The 25,828-nt window shown below is 35.0% G+C and overlaps 1 protein-coding gene across 1 annotated transcript; it reads left to right on the top strand.

Annotated features, from left to right (window-relative positions):
- Positions 1-8,385: 8,385 nt before the first annotated feature.
- LOC308501576 (large ribosomal subunit protein eL33-like) lies at positions 8,386-8,718 on the top strand (the record flags this gene model as incomplete). Its single annotated transcript, XM_081058095.1, has 1 exon — positions 8,386-8,718. The coding sequence occupies one exon, from the start codon at positions 8,386-8,388 to the stop codon at positions 8,716-8,718; it is 333 nt and encodes a 110-aa protein (XP_080914221.1).
- Between the last annotated feature and the right edge of the window lie 17,110 nt (positions 8,719-25,828).

The following is a 25,828-nucleotide window of genomic DNA, read 5'->3' as shown; positions in this document are numbered from 1 at the left end:
CTGGGAAAATGTGGACTATCTTATTTTATTCAATGTTGTTTTCCATTAGGATTTATGTGGCTTTCTGTAGGTGACTCCAGTAAATGTCACTAGATAACTTCCAGGATAAAACCAAGGCCTATAGTGTAATGAGTTCTAATTTTCAATGACAATTTATTTAGTTAATGATTATGTCATTATTACTGACACATTTATTGCACCTAATATAATTCCACTTTTTTTTTTTCCCACTTGTCCTCAATTTTTGTTGAGCAGCATGAACAGTCTGCTTAACAAGAGCAAGCTGATAAGGTTATGTCTACAAATAAAGTATTTTATCAAAGCAAGTGATTTCTCATATTCAAAACTATATTTATTTCAGCACTTCAGAATTATGGAATAGATAAACATCCCTTTGGCAAAGAATAATAAGCATCAATTTAATAAGAGGCAAATTCTGTAATTTTATGCTGCTATGCTTATGGCTATATTTTTTAGAGCAGTTTAAAGTTATTTTCATCATGTGCTAATCTAGGGATATCACAGATTAATTTTTAAAATACTTTTGATATTAAAATTTGAAGGGATCATATTTCTATAATTATAACTTAAATTAATTCTTCCTTGTTCAACATGTTCGAACAGACCTAAAAATATATTTAGGTTCTAAAAACCTACAAAAATTTTTAAAGAAGTAATATTGAGAAATAAATACCGTGATGCTATTTGGATTATTTTGCATCTTAAAGAAATACGAAAGCCATCTCTGAAAATGTTTCAACTGCTTTATCTGGTCCTTTCTGTACAAACCCCCAACCCCGCAGCTCAAATCAACTTGGTTCTGCTCCACATAACCATTTCAAATGCCCCTGAAAGAATTAGAGAATAGGATATCAATGCAGGTTTTTTGGTCGGGGATAAATGATACAAAGGGTGTGTAAAAATGGACACATACCCTTTATATCATTAACTTCTCCTTCAAATAAAGAGAAAGAAAAGTGTTAAAACTCTGAAGTGCTGACTGATCTGTAAAGATTTTGGTGTCAGGATTCCCAGAAGCGCTGAAAAATATTTTCATGGCTGAACTGCTATGGATTCGTTTTGCACTCCACCTACTTTTGAAAAAGTTTATTACTACCAATGTTCTGGAACTAAGATCAGGCCTCTGGGGTATTTGCAGCCCGTTTCATGTATCTAAAGTTAATGCTGGCTCTTGTCCTCATGGGCTGAGGAGATTGGGACTTTTAGTTGTTTACATTAGTCATGCTATGAAACAAAGGAGCTAGGCCCCAAAGAGTGTAAAACTATTGGCAAATGCTTAACTATGGGCAATTCTGACTTACCACTCTCATCGAAACTTTTAGTAAAAATATTCAAACATATTTCCATGGTGCTTTTGCATTTACAAAGCTCTTATGACATATGTTATGCTTTCAAATACATATTGTTTCCTAAGGGAAGTATTGCTACCTTTAGGGATTGTATTACAAATATTTAATCAGCAGCGCAGCAAGAATAGAAGCAGAGCATGCCCCGCACCTGAAAAAATGGTGGACATGTGTCTAAATGTGCAGACAATGAAAGATAAACTCATGTTTAAGGTCCAGATGGTGAAGGGCTGTATTACCATGCTAAGGGATTTGGACCTCAATCTAGCAACAGTGAAGTTTTTTGAGAAGACAAGTATATATATACATATATATATATATATATATATATATATATATATATATATACATATATATATATATATATATATATATATATATATATGATTAGGCATAAGTCATAGAAAGACCATTGAGGCAACAGTGTAAGGATGTTTTTAAAAGTCAAATAATGGAAGTGATTACTATTTTCCAGGTCAGAAATGAAGAAGGCCTTAGTCCATTTTGCAATGAAGATGGAATCCTATAGATTTATATAAGACCAACTTGGGAGCTATTAAGGAGATGGAGTTAACATATCTTGGTAATTGCTATTGGATAAGTGAGGTAAAGAAAAAGGAATGGTCAGAATTAGCCCCTAGGTTTCTGATTTGGACAACTAGATGGATGATAGTATAACTCATGAAGATGTAAAATGGGGAAGAGATACTAGATTTGATGGGGAAAACGAGTTCGATTGTAAACATTGAATTTACAGGCATTGTGAATGTGGGACAAAACAGTATTGTCTACCAGAGAATTCTTAATGTACATTTGTTTAATAGGAGAGAGACAGACTGGAGATGTAGATTCTATAGTTTCAGAGGAGAGTAGATAATAGAAACCATGAGAGTGAATTTGGTAACAAAAGAACATATGGAATGAGAAAGAAAACGGTCCAGTGAAGAAGACTTGGTGAAGTGCTAGTTTTTAAGTAAATAATCTTTTCTTATATTTATGAATATATTATTACTGGTTAGAAAAGAAAAGTGTGCTATAATTTTTTAATCTCTTGAGTGTTAATTATTTTTCTCACAAGCTCATTGACATTCTAAGAGTAATTTCTTGATTTGCCCTTTGTGGAAAAGCTTGATGAACTTTCTTAAAATGAATTACTAATTATTTAATTTCATAATGATGTATTGCTATTAAAATATAATTGAAATATATTTGGTAAATGTAAATCTTCAGTTAATTACTGAATCCAAGCAGTTTAGAAAACCTGCTGTGTGCTTTTTTTCAATGCTGTCATCTGATGTCTGCCTTCAACACTCTTTGGAAACTTCTCTTGTCAAAATCACGGGCAACTTTCATATTTCCAAAGCCAGTGAGCATTTTTCTGTCATCATCTTCTTCAGTCTCTCAGCAGTACTGCCATTTTTCACTATTCCCTTCTTGAAATCCTTTAACATACACATTTGTAAAGTCAAAGATTAACTCTGGTGTAGGATGTTCAAGAAACTGGTAACAGTGGTTGACTGGAGAGGGAAATGGGAGGCAGGGAAAATTAATTTTCACTCTAACGTCTTTTGTACCTTTTGCATTTTGACCATCTTTATGTATAATTTTTTTAAAAGAAATAATACAGTTTTATAGAAAGAGCAAAGGACATGAATATGTAGATTCCTAAGACAACATAGTTTAATTTCTATTAAAGTACAACAGGTACTTTAGTCATTATATAGTAGAAATGAAATATAAATACAATCTGAGATTTATTTGATGTTGCTATCACCATATTTTAAATGATTCTGCAGTTGTTATGGGTATAATAATTTAGGTCTTCTGATTATAAGTCAAATTCTTCATTTAGAGAGCCTTATCCTTCTCTAAGTATTAGGCTTTGTCTCACAAAACAAGAAGTCCTAATACAGGTAGTCCATTTTTGATTTGGTAACCCAACAATTGTGTCAGAGACCCAAGGCCTTTCCACGTTTCTATTCCGATATTCTTAATTTGAAACTTCCTGTTACCGTGTTTGTTGCCTCATAGAAACATGATGGCTGGCTGTTCCATCTCTAGACCTTGTCTGCAGGAAGAGGGAAAAACAAATGGTAAAATGTACTGACAAGTCGGTGTCTTTAAAATAGTTTTCCTGAAAGCATCATGTATAACTCTGCTGTAATAGTATCATGAGGCTTTATTATGACTTTGTGAAATTAACATTTGTTAAATGGACTACAGGGTGCCCGATGGTGAGCTGAAGTTCAACAAGAGACCACAAGAGAAATTGAGATAGAGCAGTTTATTACTCACAGAGCCTGGAGGAAGTACATGGCATGCGTAGAGAGAGGCCACATAGAGAGTTCAAGGCAGAGTGCAGACAGAGAGATAAGACCTGGGACGCATACCTTTATTAGGATCCATGGGTGGAGTGCTTTGGAGTTTCGGGGTTAGGGTCAGATTCAGATTGGTCAATTCAAAGCAAAAGAATGGGGTTTTGAAAAGAATGGGGCGGTCCTATCTAAGGAGAGCACAAGGCATATAGGCACTGGGAAGCTTGGAGAGACTGTGACAACAAGGACTATTGGGGAATTTGTATCGGGAACTTAACATTTGCTGTGACTCTGTGGACTGCTAGCTAGGTCACGTGCTTGCATATGAGGACTAGTGTCTGTTTAAGTCCTTGCAGGCCACTTGGCCAAACAAAATGGACGCCGAGGCAGCAATACCATGAAGTAGCTTAACTAAACTCTCAGTAGGCTTTTGCTTGATATAAAGATAACTGGGGAACTGAGTACTTTTGCTGAACTCATTTCTGTCCCTCAGCCTCTTTCCCCCAAATGGGGGTTCTTCTTTTAAGGAAGAAGGATATTAGGTTGGCAATAGCCACAAAGCAGAGTTGGCTTATTATTAATTAACTCATTTATTCATCAAACATATATTGAAAGTCCACCATGTAACAAGAGTTTTTCTGGATCCTGGAAATAGAGCTGGAAACAAAACAGGCAAAGTTTTGCTCTTAAGTAGTTTTTATATTATTAGGTAAAACTGTCACATTTGTGGGTAAAAACATAGTCAAATATCAGCCATTTTTTATGATCCAACCTATTAACAATGATGTAAACATTTCACAATAATTATTTGATGATAATGCTTCTTTATAGTAGAACTTAGCAGTCATTTTAGTTTACAAAGTAAGCTCTTGTAATGAGATAGATTATAGAGAGACATGATCAAACTAGTTCAAGTAAGGAGATTTCTTACAAGGAAACAGAAACACAGGGATTGACAAAGGTAATCTCTAAATGGCAGCCTCATGAAGACTAATGTTATAAGATTGTTTTGTATTCAAGATGGCATCAGGGAATTCAATAGCAATAATTTGTGGGTCTTAATTCTAGTATTCTAGAATTAAGAATTTCTTGGCTTATACATCATGGTTTTACTTCTTTTTTCCTAAAAGCTGTATGCCAATGACATCGTTTTGTTATAGCCTCACTGGTCTGGATTCTTTCTACTGGCATGTATTCCTTCACTTTTGTTTCCCACTTCAGCCCATGATACTACTGGAAATTTTTCCTCGTTGCTATAGACTGAATATGTGTGTCCCTCAAAATTCATATGTTGAAGTCCTAATCCCCAAGGTGATTATATAAGAGGTGAGGACTTGGGGAGGTGATTACATAATCCATTAGCTCATGAAGGAAATGAAACAGTGTTACACCCATCACTGTGGAGGATCAACATTTAAGACTTTCTTGTGTAAATAGGACTGCAAGTGGCTACATACCCAATGTAAGAACTAGAAATAAGTCTGCTAACCCCAAATTCCAGAAAAGTGAAAGCAAAATTACCTGTCTTGAAAGCTGACACTGGGTAAAGGAGGAAAATTTACTTCTGAGAATGCATAATTATAACAAGTTCTCAGTTGGATTTGTAGTCCACAAATTCATACTATTTGGATGATTAAAAAAACTATGTTAAGAATATCTTGAAACTAGAGTTTTTGGTTGGTAGACCCTGCATTACCTGGCAGAAGCAAATACATACCTTTTCTGAAAAAACTCCAACTTTATATCAGGTATCAACAGATTCTCATAGATAAAGAGATTCAAGAAATATATAAAGTTACAGAAAAAAATCATAGAGTGTTAAAGGAAACAAGACACTTGAATGAGAAAAAGCAGAAAGACTGAAGAATCAAATTGACCAAGACTTTACATATTAGAATCATATTTAATATTTGAAGAAATAAAAAAAGGAAATCAAACTATAGCCAGAAAAAGTTGAAGTGAGCAAATGTCATGTCCATCACTACTTCTTAGACAGTCTGATTTTCCAGGACTTAGTTCTTTCAACATGTGGCAGGAAAGAATAGGAATAATATAGCTTTAGGAATACACACTGGTTTTCGGTTATCTCCTTGTGTGATAAAAAGTTGATGCTCTTTAATATCATAAAAATAACCCAGGATTTACAAGTGCTGAACTTTTTGTATTGGATTTCTCAAATGCCTGTTTTAATCAGAGCTAAGAAAGGACCTTTGGGTAGTTGTTTCTTTGTCCTTTATATTTCTTTTTAAAATGGCCTGTCCCTCAATTGATGGAAAAAAGTGTGTGTGTGTGTGTGTGTGTGTGTGTGTGTGTGTGTGTATCTATATATCTATCTATATATCTATCTATCTATCTATATATAAAGTAAGCTCTAGATATAATAACACTTATAACGCAGTTTACATGGCATCTTATTATAATATTGTCAAAGCACTTCAGCAAAATTGTTTCCTTTTTTTTCATGAAAAGAATTTCCGGAGGTAGAAGGAACAGATGTTAAACTTATTTTTCAGGAATTGAAATTGCAGCTTAGAAAGGTTATGTGATATACATAAGTTTATAGAACTGACGATTGACAGGAGAAAAGAACCCTTCTGGTTTCTGATTGTGAAAACCTGGTATCTTTCTTATTATTCAAGACTCTTCTAAACAAAGTGTTTGGTTATGTTAAGGACACAGAAACTCTTCTTTGGGAAATTTGCATTGAAAAGTTTGTGTTTGCATATATGTACAGAATATTCTGAATAAGAAAAAAAATAATTTGATACCCCATTGCAGGAAACAAAAATCTCTTTTTAGTTAAAAAAAAATTAAAGAAATACATTTAATGGGAAATTTTCAGATTTTCCAAATCTTAACATTATACTTATAGTTTTAGATTGTGTGTACATCATGTAACACATATAGATAAGAATTTTTTTGGTTAATAATATTTGATGGTAGCAATATAGGTTAAATATAATAGTTTGGTTTGATATCAAACTTTATTCAAAACCATATTCCTACATATGGATTTACTTTCACTTTTTCTTTTCTAATCTCTTACGGAAATATTTTGGACCTGTGTACCTGTTTCTCATAAGATGAATGTTTCCCTTGAAAAAGTTATTTAAAAAAACAGTAAGGAAACAACTTCACAGTTGTGGGACAGACTTTGTATATACTTAAGCATTCATCTCAGTTTTGTTTGTCTTTCATGTATTGTTCAAATTCTCTGGCATTATCACTCTTTAAGGCTCATAGGGCATAGATTGGTCAAAAGCCTCACACTTTGAAGGGGCTGATGCCCCTGAAAGGACTGTGATGATGAGAAAGCAGTATTACGATGTTTTTCTTTACAAAGCCAGCCTAGGAAGTCTTCTATTCTATGGATCCTGTAGCTCTTAAGAGTAAATTAAGTTCTGCCAATGAGAAATGTTTTGAAATCAATCAATAAGGAGTCTATCTGTAATAGAAATGTAGCTTAAAAGCTTACCTTTACAGAAGAATAGTTTTTTTTTTTAAGTTGGAAACATATTTGTGATTTTAATTCTGTATTCTCTAAATTTAAAAGTAAAACAGTTACACATTGTGAAAATCAAAAAAATTCAGAAAAGTCACATTTCAAAAAAGCTCTCTACTCTTTTAAGTTTTAGTAATTACTTAACTGTAAATACTTCTATCTTTTGAATTTATACAATGTCTGATTCTTCCACTGTAACAAGAAAAATAAAGCTGTAGGTCACGTATATTACAGCTTCAGTTTCCCTCTCTTTTGCTCAGTGTTTAAAATTTAGCTTCTTTTTAGTCCTTATGTTGGTTAACTTTATTAACTTCAAATCACATACTCTCCTTATGGTTCCATCTATCACAGTCTGTATCTTGACTCCCTACTCTATGAGAGGATATATAATGTGGTGTACCTGCCCTTGCTTCCATTTCCTCCCTTCCCTCGCCCTTTCCAGTTGTCTCTTTCTAACAGCTATAATTTTAGCATTTCATCTTTAAAATTATTAACATTTACGTTGTGTTCACTACTCCAATAGAGACTTTCGTGCTTTTTCCATTGGCTGACTTGACCATTTGACAACTTGTAAATGGCATTTTCATTATTAATGACTACATAAATATTGTTCACTACTTTAAGTAGTATATTAGTGTGAGATTCCTTCACTAATGGCCTGGCTCCTGACAAGGTCAAATACGTTTAACTAGATTCTCCTTTCTTATACATTGCCACATGCTTAAAAGTCATATTTTTGATTGCCTTGTGTTTTCAAATGACAACTTTCTTATGATAGTTTTACATGCTTCTGATAGAGAAATTTCTAATTGCCTACTTTCTAACTGAAAAAGTGTTTCCATGTCCTCAATTATTTCTATGCTGTAAATTATCCGAATTGTTGCTCTCCTGGAGAGCATGCTTCCTGAGTAAGTTATCATTCTAGATGAATCTGAATCAGTGGCCCAGCTGTACCCGCTGCCCAGGTGTCTTCTTAGGACTTAGGACTGTTTTCTTAACTTGGATCCATATTCCTTTAAAAAGATCTCTGTTGAAGAATTTTTTTTTTTTTTAAGAATTGAGTTTTATTGTCTTAAAAATTGTCAATTTATCTTAATATGAAATTTAGGATAAGATACTTTAAAAAAAAAGGAGAGTGAGTGGAGTTCTTGCTGCTGAAATTTGGGGGCCTGCTGGGAACAGGATTTCTAAAACGACAGATATGTCTGGAAGGCTGTGGTCCAAAGCCATTTTTGCTGGCTATAAGCGGGGTCTCCGGAACCAGAGAGAGCACACAGCTCTTCTTAAAATTGAAGGTGTTTATGCTCACGATGAAACTGAATTCTATCTAGGCAAGAGATGTGCGTATGTGTACAAGGCAAAGAGTAACACAGTGACTCCTGCTGGCAAACCGAACAAAACCAGAATAATCTGGGGAAAGGTAACTCGTGCTCATGGAAACAGTGGTATGGTTCGTGCCAAATTCCGAAGCAACCTTCCTGCTAAAGCCAGAGGATACAGAATCCATGTAATGCTGTACCCCTCAAGGATTTAAACTTACTGAAAAGTAAATAAAGTGGATTTGTTCTCTTGGGGAAAAAAAAATGGAAACATGGTACTAAACATTGGCTGAGGTGTGATTCCTTATCTGTAGATTTTAGAGAAATGTCTATGGCAGCCTTTGCTGGCTGTTGTTGCCTAAGAGTGAGGCATGTCCATTTACTTTTCCTTCATTAGATAATTTGATAGTTATTTCACTTAATTAGATAATTATAAATGGAACATCAATAAATAATTAATGACTTTCAATAACTATTCACAACAGTATCTTTAGATACAATTTCCAAATAAAAGTCATGTTTTGATTTTCAAACTTAGAATGATATTCACATTGAGATCTCCACGTTAAGAAGTTAGAAAAAAAGTTTAAAGGATACTCATTTTCTAAAGTAGTAAAGAGACACATTGAAAGAAAATTTACTCTGTGCTCAGTGCCTCTGTGCTACATGTGAAATAACTGTTTCCGTGGAGTCTTTTTCTATAAATGAAAAATAAGGTTTTTATTTTTCTAGACCAGTGACTATAAATATGAAAATTAAAGATGTGTACCGGCTCTACATTTGGAAGAAAATGAAAAAAATTGTTGAAAGTGTAGGAATGTAGTTCATGTTATTTATATACCAGCCTCAGAAGTATTGTTCTTTAAAACAAAATTGTAGGTAATAATAGAGTGAATGCAAGAACTATGTGTTCAGATATATTCTGTTTTAGCTTGCTAAGATTAAGGACCAAATAAGCCTACCATCTGGACAATTAGCACAGTCCCTTAATTTTTGACATTGTCCTCCCAGCAGGCATCACTGCAGTCATTATTAAATTATCACTTTAGGTTGCCACCAACTCAATTTTCCATTCATCATGACCTTCTCCAAAGTTGCTATGACAACAGCATGGTATTTGTAACAAAGTGGCTAGTTATAGCTAAGCCTATAAACAGTATGAAGCACTTGGAGAAATATCATTATCTATTGAATTTTGAGAACCCCAGCTGTTTACATAATTTTAATGAAACTTATTGAAATCCAGATTGCTTCCAGGATTGAATTATTTGAACCAAGGATATACATGCCCTATAAATATGGCATAGAGAAACCTTAGTATTCAGATTACTTATTGTAACTCAGAACCCTGTACTTTTATGGCACAGGATATAGTGTATTTTCATTGTGGTGAAAAAAAGGAGAAAAGGGTAAAACACATGTCAATACTTTAAACTTCTCAAAGAAAGTAATCAAGTTTTTCAAAGAGAAATCAATGTTATCTAAAGTTTTCTGCCCACAATATATTCTATAATATAAATTATGAGCCTCTCTCTTTCCATCTGTATATGTCCATCTCTTAGTCTGAGTAGCATGTAGGATAATTCTTGGAGCCACTATTAGTGAAGTAGCAACACACTTATTTACTCAAGTAGTATTTCTAAAAAAGAAAATACAATGGTAAACTAGTTATCATTCTGTCTTCTGGGAGCTCTTGTTTCAGTTCTATATTTTCCCCAGTTTGAGAAATAAAACAGAAAAATAGAAAAGAGACAAGGGTTTGTGGCAAAGACAAGGAATCTTATTGTAGTTTCTCAGACCAAGATCCTGATTCTGAGTGAAATTTTCAAGTTCCTGAATGGTAAACCATTCATGTCTAAGATATGACCATACAATTGTTCCTTGAAACTTTAAAAACCACTTTGTCCTGGAGAAGGTATGGAATTGATGTTAAGTGTGCTCTTGAGAATGTGTTCTGAGTTCCACAGGAAACAGAAAAAAAAAAAAAAAGACACCTTCATAATGGTGATCTTGTTTGCTTATAAATGGCACAAACTACCAACATGTGTAGTTAAATGCATTTTGCTGTAATGATCATTTAAATTGGTGTCGATTAAGATGTGCAGAATTTACCAGGTCTCCAAGATAAAGTCATTTATAGATTATTCCTCACTTAAGATTTGTAGATGATGCCTTCAGCATGTTTGTTTTTCTACTTCAAAGTACCTAAAGACAGTCACTTCATTTTCCTCTCTTCAAAAATCAGCAATACATAACACAAACAGTTCCAAAATTTGGAGATTTAGTTGGAAGTGCCAAGTCTGATGATCAGACACTATACAGTCAATATTATATTATGAAGAACAATTATTATTACTTACAACTGAAAACAGATGTGACCACGTTCTTATGGGAAACCTTTGTTTTTCATTTTTTCCCCCTGTGACCACATTGAATCAAGAAATGACACTGTCACAGCCTGCAACAATAAATCCAGTTTCACAAAGCATTAGCAAGGAATATGGATTTTATTGAGGATTTTGTGGATAAATAGATTAAAAAAAGGTGTAAGATAGTACCACAGTTCTCAATACCTGGTCAAAATCCCCATCAAACATTTCCAAACTCCTTCTCTAGCAATTCTTTGGCCAAAATCCACCTCAACTATGTGTCTACCCACTGCCTCCTATCCTCTCCTCCTTTGTTGCTTACAGCGGTTTCTTAATTCCTGACATCTTCCTGTGCCAGCTCTCTTTAGGGTCTCCTCTATTGTATATTCCCACAGATCACCCAGTTCAGTAAGCAAGGCATCCTGTCAGGGGACATCTCACTTAAGAAGAAAGCAGGGGATTGCACATTGAAACAAAAATACACAACAATTTTGATTGTATTATGAGAGATTACAACTATTCATTTTTCTCGACATATTAGCTCAAAAAATGTGAGCAGAAATGAAAATTACATGATGATATCAATTATAGTTATCTCTAGCCCCATTTCCTGTAATGCATGATAAACTTCAAATAGTCTTCTCTATGGGAAAAAATATTTCAAACCAATTTTCTTCATTGGACTGGCAAAACAGAGCATGATCTACTTTGCTTCTGTGTATTCATATAGAAAGCAACCACACTTTAGTTTTCAAACCAATACATACAAAATGACTCATTAATTTGGGGGTAACTGGTACCAAGAGCCAGGGCACAGCTGTACACGTACTCTTTCATTAGTAAGCACTGAAATCCGGCTCAAATTCGCTTCAGCAAAAATGGAAGATTTATTAGAATGATACTGGGATAGCTCAGATGGTTGAAGGAGGAGTGCCTGGGACTTGGCCACACTGGGAAGACTCAGGATGAGAATGTCAGAGTTGACCTCCAGGATTCTCCATATTTTGTCTGTCGTTTGTGCCGTTTCATGGATAGGAATATGACACCTGGGTCCCAAGAGGGAAAAGAGGCTCTGCTTTGCTAATTCCACTTAGGAGAAGGCCAGAGATGACCCCTGTTTTGTCCACCTTGTTAGCAACTACACTTGAGCCAGCCACTGCAATAAAAAAATAGAGATGCAGTGCTCAGCCCAGGCACACATGGTCAGATCACTTCCATGGGGAGGGAAGCAGAGCCCTGTTACAAGTAGGAGAGGAAATGACACTGGCTAGACGAAACCATAATTGGTTTATATATGTCATGCTTATATTTAGGATAACTATTCTTATGTTTATGGCTTATGTTTATTCTTATGTTGTTAATGGCTTGAACAACATTGTTTTTTTAATTTTAAAATGTACATTTGTGTGTGAAAAATGTGGAAGTTTAACTTTTTGATGTGGTTCATATAGCTCTTTTACTTTACAACCCAAACTGGGAAAGATTTCTGTAAATCTTTTATAATGCATGTTGAAATGATCATTACCAAATCACACTATTCTTATTTGCCTTCTTGGCTCCATCTGTCTTTTCTTACAAAAAGAATCTTGTTCATGTTAAAATAGATCATTTCTTGAGGCTCTAATTATGTATAAGAGGAAACACAGCTGTGAATTCATCATTGTCTTTGAATCTTCCATGTATTACTTTGTAAGTCCACACTTACAGAGTGTTAGCTACCATACAGACAAAATATGCATAATCATCACTAATCCTGAATTCTGTTACGGTTACCACTAACAAAGGCAAAGGTAAAAATGATAATGCTAAAGAATTGAGCAGTAAGAAAGAAACCTTTATCTGGAAATAGTATGTTTTATTTTTCCCTAAAAATAATAAATAAATATATTACAATTTCCCACAACTGAAATTTATTTAATTGGGACAGAATTTGGAGAATTTTTCACTGCTCTAAGCAAATTATCTTCAAAAAGGATGGTCTTCATAGTTTCAAAAAATCATACTATTGCTTTAAATAATAGTCACAATAATTAAAACAGCAAATTAAGGGGGAAAAGGCAAATGAATCAATTTTATTTACCAACTCCTATATGCCACACAGTCTGCTAGGTACTTAGATTTCTTATCTTGGTCTCACATGTATCCTTTCAAGGATATGAGAGTGAAGGCTTCACAGATTAATCAAAGGAACACACCTATTAAGAGCCAATATTCAAACCTTAATTTGCAACTTACCCATTTATCGAACCAATATTTATTGAATATCAATAAAGGACCAGGTAGTATTATAAGAGCTAGGAAAACAACAGGAAAAAAACAACAAAAGACTGGAACCCCTTCCCTCATGGAGCTTAAATGAGAATGTCATGAATGGGATTCTAGTTGTGATGATTGTCTAGTGTGGACACACATCAACCAGTATGCCTGGCCTTCCATCAGATCAGACCCTTGATCGTCATTGGATTAGTCCCAAACCAAGAAAGCCCAAGCCCACTTCTTGTCCTGCACCATTGTTCATGGAGCTCTTCTATTTTACTTTACTGTCTGATTTGATCTCTGCCCTGAGCCCCAGTGAGAAATGAGAGTGAAAACCTAAATTATGTTCCTGCTTAATGTCTGATCTTGATTCTGTTTTATTTGTCCTGTTTATAATTTCAGTATGGTGAATTCTGTGATCCTAATATTAACTCGGACTTGAATTTATGTTTGATTCCATGAGCTAAATCTAAGAGGCATTTAGCCTTTTTTGAGAAGAGGCTGATCTTTCCTCAAACTGTGAGAAGAGGCCTTTTTAATTCTAGTTTATTCTTTTCCCTCAAGTTTAATGAAATCATACAGATGTGATCAAAAAGTTCTGCAGGAATTATGGATGTGGATGAAATCTGAGATTGTTGATCAGTTCTGCTTTGGGACAGAGGGAATCTTTCCCAGACAAATCTTAATGACTTGTTAGGATTCAGACCATGAAGTAGGATTAAGGGCATCCCAGGCTGAGGGGCCAACAGAGCAGAGCCAAAGACTCTGAACTTTGAGGCTGGGGGACAAGGCAATTCAAAGAACTAGTTTTAGACAGATTAAATTGTTTGACAAGAGCCACTTGTGAAAACCTAGCTTTTCATTCAAAGTTCAGTTTTTTTTTTCCTGGTAAATAATTCCTTTTTATGTTTTTTAATGTTTCAGATATACTTCATTTATTCAATAATGTCCTATTTTTAATGGTACATAGTGTTTTTTCTTGGCATAAATACATAAATGTATGTATTGGTTTGAAACAGTTCCATATTATACCAATTTTGATGATTACTGATCTCTCTGTCCCTTTGTTTGACTGCCAACAGGGATTCTATACCCAACTTCCCTCTTCCAGCTCCTGGAAACCACCATTCTACTTTCTGCTTCTAGAGGTTTGATTACTTTAGATAGCTCATATACATGGAATCATGCAATGTTTTTCCTTCTGTGACTGGCTTATTTCACTTAGCATAATGCCTTCCAAGTTCACCCATACTGTTGCTTATGATATAATATCTTTTTTATGGCTGAATAATATTCGAATGTATACATATATCACATTTTGTTTATCTATTTGTTCATTGACAGCCATGTAGGTGGTTTCCATCTCTTGGCTATTGTGAATAATGTTGCAATGAACATTGGAAGGCAAATATCTCTTTGAGATCCTAATTTCAATTTTTTTGGATAAATACCCAAAAGTGGGATTAATGGATCGTATGGTAGTTCTACTTTTAATTTTTTTTAGTAACTTCCATACTGTTTTCCATTGCAGCACTACCATTTTACATTTCCACCAACAGTGAATATGGGTCTAATTTCTCCACATGCTTGCCAACACTTGTTATTTTCTTCCTTCTTTCTTTCCTTCCTTCCTTCCTTCCTTCCTTCCTTCCTTCCTTCCTTCCTTCCTTCCTTCCTTCCTTCCTTCCCTCCCTCCCTCCCACCCTCGCTCCCTCCCTTCATCCCTCCCTCCCTCCCTGCCTCTCTTTCTTTTGATAATGGCCATCTAACAGGTGTGAGGTGATATCTCATTGTGGGTTTAATTAGCATTTCCCTGATGATTAGTGACATTGAGAATCTTTTTTATATTTCTGTTGGCCTTTTGTATATCTTCTTTGGAGAACTGTCTATTCAAATCCTTCACCTATTTTTTAGTCAGATTGTTTTTATTGTTGTTGTTGAGTTGTATGAGTTCCTTATATATTTTGGAACTTAACGCCTTATGAGATAGATGGTTTCCAATTATTTTTTCCACTCCATTGGTTGCCTTTTCACTATGTTGATTGTTTTTTTACTGTGCAGAAGGTTTCAGTTTGATATAATCTCACTTGTCTATTTTTGCTTTTGTTGCCTGTGCTTTTCATCATATTCAGGAAATCATTGCCAAGACTAATAATATATAGCTGTTCCTCTACGTTTCCTTCTAGGAGCCTTATAGTTTCAGATCTTATTTTTAATCCTTTAATCCATTTTTAGTATGCTGCTGTGTACAATGTAAGGTAAGGGTCCAAGTTCATTCTTTTGCTTGTGGATATTCAGTTTTCTCAACACCATTAATTGAAGACTATCCTTTCCCCATTGTTTAGCTAGCCATACTGGCTGTGGCAAGCTGCCCCCCCACTCATTTGTTCTCTGTGGCCCCAAGGCATCCAAACTATGCCAGTTCCACCAGTGCTCTGAATGAGGCAAGACAGAAATCAGTCCCTTGGGCAGCACTTTGAAAAGCCAGGATGTTGGATGCAAGCTTCGCTCTATATATTGTGTTTCCCTGAAAATAAGACCCAGCTGGACCATCAGCTCTAATGCGTCTTTTGGAGCAAAAATTAATATAAGACCCAGTCTTATATTATATTATGTAAGACCTGGCTTTATATTATAGTAAAATAAAACCGGATCTTATATTAATTTTTGCTCCAAAAGACGCATTAGAGCTGATTGTCCTGCTAGGTCTTATTTTCAGGGAAACAGGGTACTGACTTCCCCACCAGCAATTAGAAATGGAGGGGTGTTCTCCCCTGGTGCTGAGCTGTGAGCTGTGCTGTCTTGGGAAAGGGGCTGACGTGGATAAAGAGAAATTGCTCTTCTTACTCATTTCAAAGTGTGTATTCTTGGCTTTGTGCTTAGTGTGGGGTACTGTAACTTCTTAACTGAATTCTAGAAATCTCATAAAGGTATTTGGGCCAGTATATCTTTGTTAATTTGGTGTTTTTGTGGGGGAAAAGGGCTGAGACTTCCTATTCTTCCATATCGCTGATATGTTTTTAATGTTTAAATTATGTAGGAATTTCTGTTACAACAAGTGATAAATAGAGCAATTTCCTTATGTCCAATAGTTTCTCCAACTTAATCAGAGAGCTGTTAAATAAAGGGATTTTAAGATAATGTGTTAAATGGGTCTTTACTTCATACAGTCATTTGGTTATTATTAGATAACTGCAAATCTCTTTAAGATATTTCCTAATAGACTATTTAAAACTTATTTAAATAAAGCTTTTTAGATAAAATAAACTTCCTAATGTTCGTATGAGAATCCTCAGTATAAAAGTTAAGATAAGAAGTCTTTCTTACCATTTGTGCTGATTAAGTACAGGACTCTGGAAACAGACCACCTGAATTTAGATCCTGGCTCTGACCCTTATTAGCTTGTCCACTTTGGACAAGTTACTTAACCTGTTTCTTAGTTTTTTCACTGTAAAATAAGGATAGTAAAACTACTTACCATATAAAGTTTGGGGGAATATTAAATGAATTGATATATGTAAAAACTTAGAATAGGGCATAGCATACACTAAATGCTATGAGTTATAATTATTCTTAGAATTTTACTAGATTTTAATTTTTTAGCTTTTGTTTTGAGACAAGTCAGTTCAGTCACACATGCTTCTATTATACAAAAGCCTTTTATAATTTATGAAAATATTTAAATAAATTTATGTGAACAAGTGAAGCGTAATGAATGATATTCAAGTTAATGAGGCAATTTAAAAAGATGAAAACCTTAATCGTTTGGAGGTAGAAAACGATCATTATAATTGACACCTGACTAAATTTAGTTTGTTTAATGAATCAGCAATAAAGACTACAGATAGAAAACAAAGTAATCACTGATTTAAAAGCATGGATAAAGATTTGTAACTTTCTTTACCTGAGTCTGTACCAAAAGAGAATGAAAGAGAAAAGAATTATTCATTTGTCATTACAATTCTTAAAATGTTTGATATTGGCATTTAGGAATCTACAGACTTTATTCTGCTCTTCATTTAAAATGGAAGATTTATGGTACATTGAGATAACTAAAATGATTTAACTTTTCCTCAATTTTGGTCTCTCATAAATAAATATGTCTGATGCAGACTTACATGAGAGGCTTGGTTGGAGAAATGTAGCAGACACTGTTGATTTCCTATGTAGCTGCAACCATCTTCCTTCTTAATGGAACCCTGTTGCTTTTCACGTATCAGGGATTTATGTACTTTTAAAGAAATTAAGCCCCTTTTCATTTGAAGGAATAACTCTTGATTAATCTAAAGTAATCATGAAAATTCCAATCACCCTTGTCAGCAATTGGACATGTGGTACATTCTAGTCAATGAGCTATTAGAAGAAGCATTCGTAGGGGGTTTTGGGAAAGGGTCCATCATCTTAAAGAAGAGGCACAAAGAAGAGCTTTCTTTCTTCTGACTTTCGACATAGTTGAATGAGGATGGAATGCTTACAGTCTGTCAATGTCAATCATAGGAGAAATGTCTGAGGATAAATGTCAACCAACCAAGGATGGTAGAGAGGAAAGATGAAAAGGACATGGGTTCTTGATGAGGCTGTAGGGCTGCTGAATTCAACTACTCTGGAATTACTCAACTTCAGAATTTTTTTTAGTGAGTTAATGAGTTGCCTCATCATTTAAACCATTTGTTTTACTAGGTTTTCTGTGACTTGACACTGAAAATACCCTACTTGACTCAAGAAGAAAGTGGGAAAGGAGCACCTATATATCTACATGTACAGAACAGAACTTCTGATCCCCACCCACCAACAGAGGCAAACTTGTTTTGGCTGAGAAAGAATATGTCTCACTTTAAAATAGAATAAAGAGGATATGTTGAGAAAACAACAAAGCAACCACAAAACTCTTCAGTCTTCTTGGTGGGAAAACCTGGAGTTTTTTTGTACAGTTTCAGTCTTATGGGAACATGCATGGAAGCTTTGGATGTAAATAGTAATCCCACTGTCTACTTGCTGTATGGCTTTGGGTCAGTCACTTGACTTCTCTACATCTCAATCTCTGCAGTTACTTTTAGGGGACACTGGACGTGAGGGCAATAAAATGCAAATTTTGTGCTGAACTATTGATGCTCTGGTCAAATACTTTGCAGGATGTTTCCTGTCTCAAAGGATGTGGAGAACTTAGTCATGCAGACACAGAGCAAGGAGCTCAGGCTATATGGTATCTCCCTCTTACACACTAAGAGATTAATAATAAAACAGAACAATTATTATAATATGCAAGTACTGTAACAAAAGTTATGTAAATATGCTCTCTGTCTTTCTCTGTCTCTCTGTCTCTCTGTCTCTCTGTCTCTCAACTGATCTGGTAACCCAGACAGCTACTAAATGACCAACAGGTGAGAGGGTGCAAGATTTCATCACGCTACTCAGAATAGCACACAATTTAAAACTTATGAATTGCTTATTTCTGAAATTATTTCCCACTTAATATTTTCAGACTACAGTTGACCTTAGGTAACTGAAACTGTGGAAAGTGAAAGCACAGACAAGGGAGGACTACTGTACAAGCAGCTTAATAAATTGAGGGCTAAGCACAATAGTGCTGTGTATCCCTCTGTTGGACTTATGTTGGAATCTGTGATGCTGTCATGAGGTAAGATTGTATTTACTAAAAGATAGGAGGTTCCTGTGATTTAGTTTTTGGACGTTGGAATGTGTGCCCAGTTCCTACTGTGGATCCAAGGCTCAGAATGGTAACAGAGTCAGCTACAAAGACACTGAAGGAGATTCCCACTGAGAAGAATGTACTGACTTTTAAAGTCAAAGCATCTGAATTTCAACCTTGCCTCACCTGCGTGGTACTGTGATCTTGGGAAAGTCACTTAAACCCTTTATGCCTCAGTTTCTCTATCTAAAATAATGAACCCTGTTATATAACAATAAGCCCATATGATATGGTGCTGGAATCTTCATTCCTCTGATATCCAAATGTTTCTTCTCTTAACCTTTTTCAAATCTTTCACCAAATATCACTTTCTTACACATATCACCCTATTTAAAATCGTAACTAACTCTCTCCTCACATCATTGATCCCCCTTTCTCTGCTCTATTTTAAAAATACACTTTTTAACAAAAGTATATGCAGACAGAACACTGAACAAAAGGAGCACATTCATAAAACCTGCACCCAGAACAAGAAATAGAAGGTAACCAGCACTTTAGAAATTCTTGTACCTTCCCTGCAAAGAGGGAACCAATACCCTGATTTCTAAAACCATACCTTTCTAAAAAATATGCATAAATGGAATCGCATAATTGACCATGATGGCTTAATGTTCTCCTCAACTTGACTAAACTTGAGACAAGCTTCTTTCTGACTCTAGGCCTCTGATCTTCTTTTTCTTAGAGCAATTATTTTAGAAAACCTGTAGTTGCAAATTCTTTCTCCCTTGAAATGTTTATAAATCTCCCAGTCTCATGCCAATTAAAAAACCCAGGAATGTGCTTTCCAAGGACCTGAGAGCCATACTTTTAAAATATACAGTAGTCCCTCCTTATTCTTGGTTGTACTTTCCGTGGTTTCACTTACCAACAACCACAATTTGAAGAGATTACATAGAAAATTCCAGAAATAAATAATTCATACATTTTAAGTTGAGCACTGTTTTGAGTAGCATGATGAAATCTGGTAACATCCTACTCTGCCCTGCCTGGGACATGAATCATCCATTTGTCCAGCATTTTGTCACTGTACATGCTACCTGTCACTTAGTAGCTGTCTCAGTTCTCAGATTGACTGTCACAGTATAGCAGTGCTTGTGTTCAGGTCACCGTAAGTTTACGTAATAATGGCCAAAAAGCACAAGACTAATGATGGTGGCAATTCAGATATGCCAAAGAGAAGTTTTACAGTGCTTCCTTTAAGTGAAAAGGTGAGTATAGTACAATAAGATATTGGGGGGTGGGAGGGGAAGAAATCACATTTATATAACTTCTATTACAGTGTATTGTTATAATTGTTCTGTTTTATTATTAGCTATTGTTAATCTCCAACAGGGCCTAATTTATTGTTTAAACTTTATCATAGGTATGTATGTATAGGAAAAAACATAGTATATATAGGATTTGGTACTATCCGTGGTTTTAGGCATCTTTCTGGGGTCTTGGGACATATCCTCAGTGGATAAGAGGGGGACTACTGTAATCATCTAGGAAGATAGCACCGCTGTCTTTCCCAGTTTTTGTGAGAGGTAGGAGCACAGATGGCCTAATCACGGGGAAAAACATTTACAAACTCAATATGTTGGATACATACCGTTGATCAACCTCTTCCCTTGTTTTACCCTTGTTCCATTGAACTCGTTAGAACCTCCAAAAAATGTAGGAAAGAAGTGGTTAGATTAGGCATCTTTGTCTAATTCCCAATATCAATGAGAGAGAGATACATATTTCACTATTACATTTTATGTTTATGGTGGGCTTTTTGTACATACCCTTATCAGATTGGGGACGTTCCATTCTAAGTTTTATAAGAATTTTTATCATCTGTGCATGTTCAATTTTTTTCAGATGTTTCTGTTTGAATCATTTATATGATTTTTTTCTCCTTTATTCTGTTAATGGGCTGAAATAAAATAGCTGATTTCAAGCCTTAACCAATCTTGCATTTCTAGACTAAATGCAGTTTAGTCGTGATGTAATATCCTATTAATATTTACATATCTCTGGATTTGTTTGGTAATATTTTTCTTAGTATTTTGTATAAGTTCATAAGAGAGGCCTATAATTTTCTTTCTTGTAATTTTCTTTTTGAGTTTTGATATCAATTTATGCTGGCTGGGAAAAAATAAAATCAACTGGGAAATGTTCCTTTTTTTTCTATTCTAGACAAAGTTTCTGTAAGATTGGCATTATTCTTTAAATAACTGAAAGAATTCACTGGGAAGCTCAAGGTCTGCAGATTTCTTTGTGGGAGAATAACAGATTCAATACCTGTAATCTACATAGGGGAATTCTGGTATTCCATTTCTTCTATTCATTTGGCAAATTATATTTTTCAAAGACTTTGTTCATTTCATGTAAATTTTAATATTTATTGACATAAAGTTGTTTATTTCCTCTTTTTTTCCTAATGTCTTTAGGATATGTAATGTTATACTAGTAATTGTTGGAAAAGCAATTTTTTTCCCCATTGAATTGCCTTGGGACTCTTGAAACCAATTTACCATAAATGTAAGAGTTTTTTCTAGACTAAGAGTATTTAGCAAGTAAATACTATTTCATCAAAATTATAGGCTGATTTTTGTTTACTGAAAAAGTTATATAGTTCTTTAATGGTTAGAACTTAATTTTGTTGTTCATTGACTCTTACATAATGAAAGTATTACAAATTTTGTCATTTCTCTGTTGGGTTTTCCTAGTTTTTCTACAAAGTAACAGATTTTAGTATGATCTCTGGATTATTAAGTTAAAATGCTCCAAAAGAGTCTAATAATTTTCTTTTTTCTTTTTAAAATTATAGTTGACATACAATATTATATTAGTTTCAGGTATACAACATAGTAATTCAACATTTATATACCTTACAAAGTGATCACAATAAGTCTAATAACCATCTGTCACCGTACAAAGTTATCACAATATTATTGACTGTATTTCTGATGCTGTACATTATTACATCCCATGGCTTATTTATGTTCTAACTAGAAATTTGTACCTCTTAATCCCCTACACCTTTTTGCCAATCCCTCTCTCCTAATAATTTTAACATATGATTAATAGTTTTACATCCTATGGTAAATTATATTTTTAGCTTACATTATGTTAATGAAGTCTAGAGCAATGCAGTTATTTTAAGATTATCTCACCATATTTGTAAATGTTAATGAGTTTGTGAGAAAAACAAAAGAATACAACACTTTTACTTGAAGGAATTTAAGACTAAGTATTGTGGCTCTGCTAAGAGTGATCTAAAAATGACTTTCCAAGTCACCATCTTACACTAAAGAGTAATAGGATGCTATCTTTTAATTTGCAGCTACTTATAAGAGTATTTCACTCCCATACGTCACCATAGAAACACATGTTCCTGTAGGGAAAATAAACTGTTTTTAAATTTAAGCATTAAGCTTCATTCAATCTGCCTTTCTGAATTCTCACTGAGTCAAGAGCATGGGGTCCTCAGAAATTTTGTGGCATGTAATGGAACGTAGTTGTACGATGGCTGTGTTTCCAATTCACATTCTCTGTGGAATACTTTCTAGGTCAAATGCTCATGCTTTTTAAAATAGAGAGAAGTACATTTACTACAAAGAATGTTATTAATCATTATTTGACAGCAATTAAATAGGCACAATGAACAAGGACATCCTCTGTCACTATTTCGTACTACAAAGAAGCCTTGGAATAATTCATATTTCTTTTTTACAACTAGTAGCAGTCACAGTACAATGTTTCTCTACAGGTCAAGGAAATTTGCAAGAGATGGGGTCCTTTCTCATAAGTCAAAACACTCGTGTGAGTTCTCCCTGGAATCTGAAGCTCAGTAAGATGTGAGTTAGGTCTTTAGACTTTAGCAGTATAGAGCACTATTTTAGGATCCTGCAGCTTTCTTTCTTCCTATTGTGTAGTTTCCTGTCAATCTTTATTTGATTATCTAATTCTCTAACTTTTGAGGAGAAAGTGACTTGGGAATGGAAGAAGAGTCTGACTAGTTAAAAGTATAGATTTCCCTAATGCATATCAACCTGATTTTTTTCTGAGATGAGGGTTTCTGCTAATACATTAATTTATCTATCCATCCATCCATTCATTCTTTCAACAAAGAACTAATGGGCGTTTATTCTTTGCCAGATGTGGTAGCAGATGCTAAAGGTGGAAAAGGAACATGCACATAAGCAGAACAAGGTCTCTGGTCTCTAGAAACTCATAGTCCCGTGGGGGTTAATGTAGAACCCCTTGATGCGTAAAGAAAGTGTTCTCTCTCAAAGGAAGTCTTCTGCTTGTTGTTTACTTGCTGTGCTAATCTTATAAACAGGGTTAAAGAAAGTCTGTTGCTATTCCTTCAATGAATAGGGAAGGAGTTGTAATGAAAATATGTTTATTTGTTTAGGAGATTTCAAATGCCAGATCAAGAATGGCTGCCTCACACTCTCCAGAGCCACAGAATGACAAACCACCATAGGACCAAGAGCTTAAACTGATTTTCCTTCTTAATTTAAAAGACTAATCAAGACTAAATGCCTCATGCCTCACCTTTGATCTAGCTTGATCATCTAGAGAAGTCCAAGGCTCTCAGACCTTCCATTCTCCCCAGCACTCTCATTTCTAAAAATTTCTGTGCATTTCCTATTCTAACTAAATCCCCATTTCTCCTCTTCCCTCTAAAACCATTTCATTACGACCTCTGGAAGTGCAGGGTTTGTGAACAGCAAACTGTCCTGTATTTGTCCCTTTTCTAAAATCCCTTTGACCTTTTGCCTTATGAGAGCTTCCTCTAATAACTTTCCAAAGAAGCAAGTTTTCTCAGAAACTTAATGTAACTCGGGGCCAGGAGGCAGGATAAAACATTTCACTTGTTTGTCATTGTCCCTCCTAATTCTTCCTTTAAATGAGATAACTCTTTTCAAATTCATGTCATGTCATGAATTCGACCACCGATAAACACTCTGATTGCAGCCATCAACAAACCATCACATCCTTTACATTCTTTTGCTGAAATTTTTCCTCTCCACTATGACCCTATCACATTTTGGGTGACTTTATTATCCTTGTGAATAACTGATCTTGGACTCCAAATATATTGGCCAGAAAAGAGAATTCCCTGCATATAATGTAAGCAGGAAGAATTTATTTTAGGGTAACAATTTGAAGACTCATTGGTAGATCTGGAAAAACAAAAAAGAAAGCAAAACAATTTTTTAAACTTTCAAGATTGACGCCCAAAGCTGGTATGGGCATCCAAAGGATCTGTTGCCCTTCTCTGATTTGGAAACTGCCAGCTCCAGAATCACACCACCACTACCATGATTAGAAAGCTGCCCTATAAGGAGATCCCCATAATTTAACTGCTATGATTTGCCCCAGCAAAATGGATGCCCTGTCCTCTGTCTCTTGATATCACAAAGCTAGTGACTGGACACTGGGATCTTGGCAAGCACTGTCTCTACAACCCTGCTGGCCAGGAGAAATAGAAGCAGCATCAAAAGCATGGCATCTGACTTGGTTTTGCCTTCTAAAAATACAAACAAACAAGAAGACATCAGAGGGGAGTGTTCCCTCATATTTGCAATACCAAATCCATAAAGTTACACACCATTTTACAGGTCTTCTGAGACTCTCTTTTTATTAGATTGAAGTAGGGGCCCTGTTTCTACTAAAATCAAATTCCTCTACCTGTGCTCTGGATTCTATCCGGGCTTCTGTCTGTTGTTTGCACTGGTCCCTGCATCACCTCTATAGTGATTAATTCCTATCAGCACACAGACATGCTATATTTTATCACCATCTTAAAAAATAAAAATCCCCCTGATCACCCACAGTGAGGTCCTTCCTATTCCTGAGACATGCCAAGCCCCTTCTACCCTCCAAGCATTTGCTCATAGCTATCTATCTTAGAGTATTTTTCTTAGTTCTTTGTGTGGTTGGCTTACTCTCATAGCTAACATCTCTGTACAAGTTAATCAGAGAGGCTTTCTCTACTCACCCCGTCTCCCATGTCTACCTCCTTCCGTTACTATCACACCAGTCTGTTTATTCTCTTCATAATTCTTATCAAATTCGAAAATCGACTTACGTTCTTCTTGGTTTATTGGTTTATAGGTTTGCTACACTAGAATGTAAGCTTACAAGGCAGGTATATTCAGTCTCGTTCACTTCTGTATTTATAGCACATTACTTGGCACTGAGAAGAGATTCAATAAAGATACACTCGATAAGTGAATAAGTGTTCCATACCAGGAGGAAGAAAATGGTGAGGAGGAACGTAAAGGGATGGGAGAAACAAATCTTCCCTTCCACATTTCTTTCCCTAGTCAAGATTTTGAAGCCACACAAAGGGCACCTCCTCTGGCCTCCTCACAATGAGTAGAGAGGGTTCCAGATGTGACAGCCCTACCTTTGAGCTCCTGCAGCATTTCTTTGACTTCTCATTTCAGAAAAGTTCTACTTTTCAAAGATAGCTTTGATATATGGAGAAATATTAGCTTTTAATGCCACCTGATTTATGACATAATTATTTTGGTGCTTATTTTTCAGCTGCCCTTTCTCCCTTTAAAAAAATCTAGCTTGTTTTCTTTTTTTCGTCTTTGTTATAACCCACATTGTTTCCTTCTGTTCAAGTTATTATTGTCTTTCAATGGGGGTTATTTTTCTTGGACCAATTATTTGTTTACTCCCTATTGCACATTCTTTCTGTCTGAATTGCATTTTCTTTTCTCAACGGAGATTACGAGCTTAATATTCTTTATTGCTTTGTCTCATTAAGTTCTGAGTCATTGCCTCATTTTCTGGTTCCACTTAAAATAATGAAGTGTTCTTGAAGGAATGGAAAAAATGTTTTGGTTGTAGGACCATTTTGGTTAACAAGATATCGTATGATTTCCAAATCAGACAATTTCAGAATTAAATAAGCCCTTGGGTATTGTTATCACAAACCATTCCCCCAGTGTGTACCTCTCCTCTAGTATGCCACAATAGGGCAAGAACCACAAGGAC

This window comes from Rhinolophus hipposideros (assembly GCF_964194185.1).
Source record: "Rhinolophus hipposideros genome assembly, chromosome: 9".
Taxonomy (NCBI): Eukaryota; Metazoa; Chordata; class Mammalia; order Chiroptera; family Rhinolophidae; genus Rhinolophus; species Rhinolophus hipposideros.
Note: the sequence above shows the minus strand (reverse complement) of the source record. Positions and strands in the feature narration are given on the sequence as shown.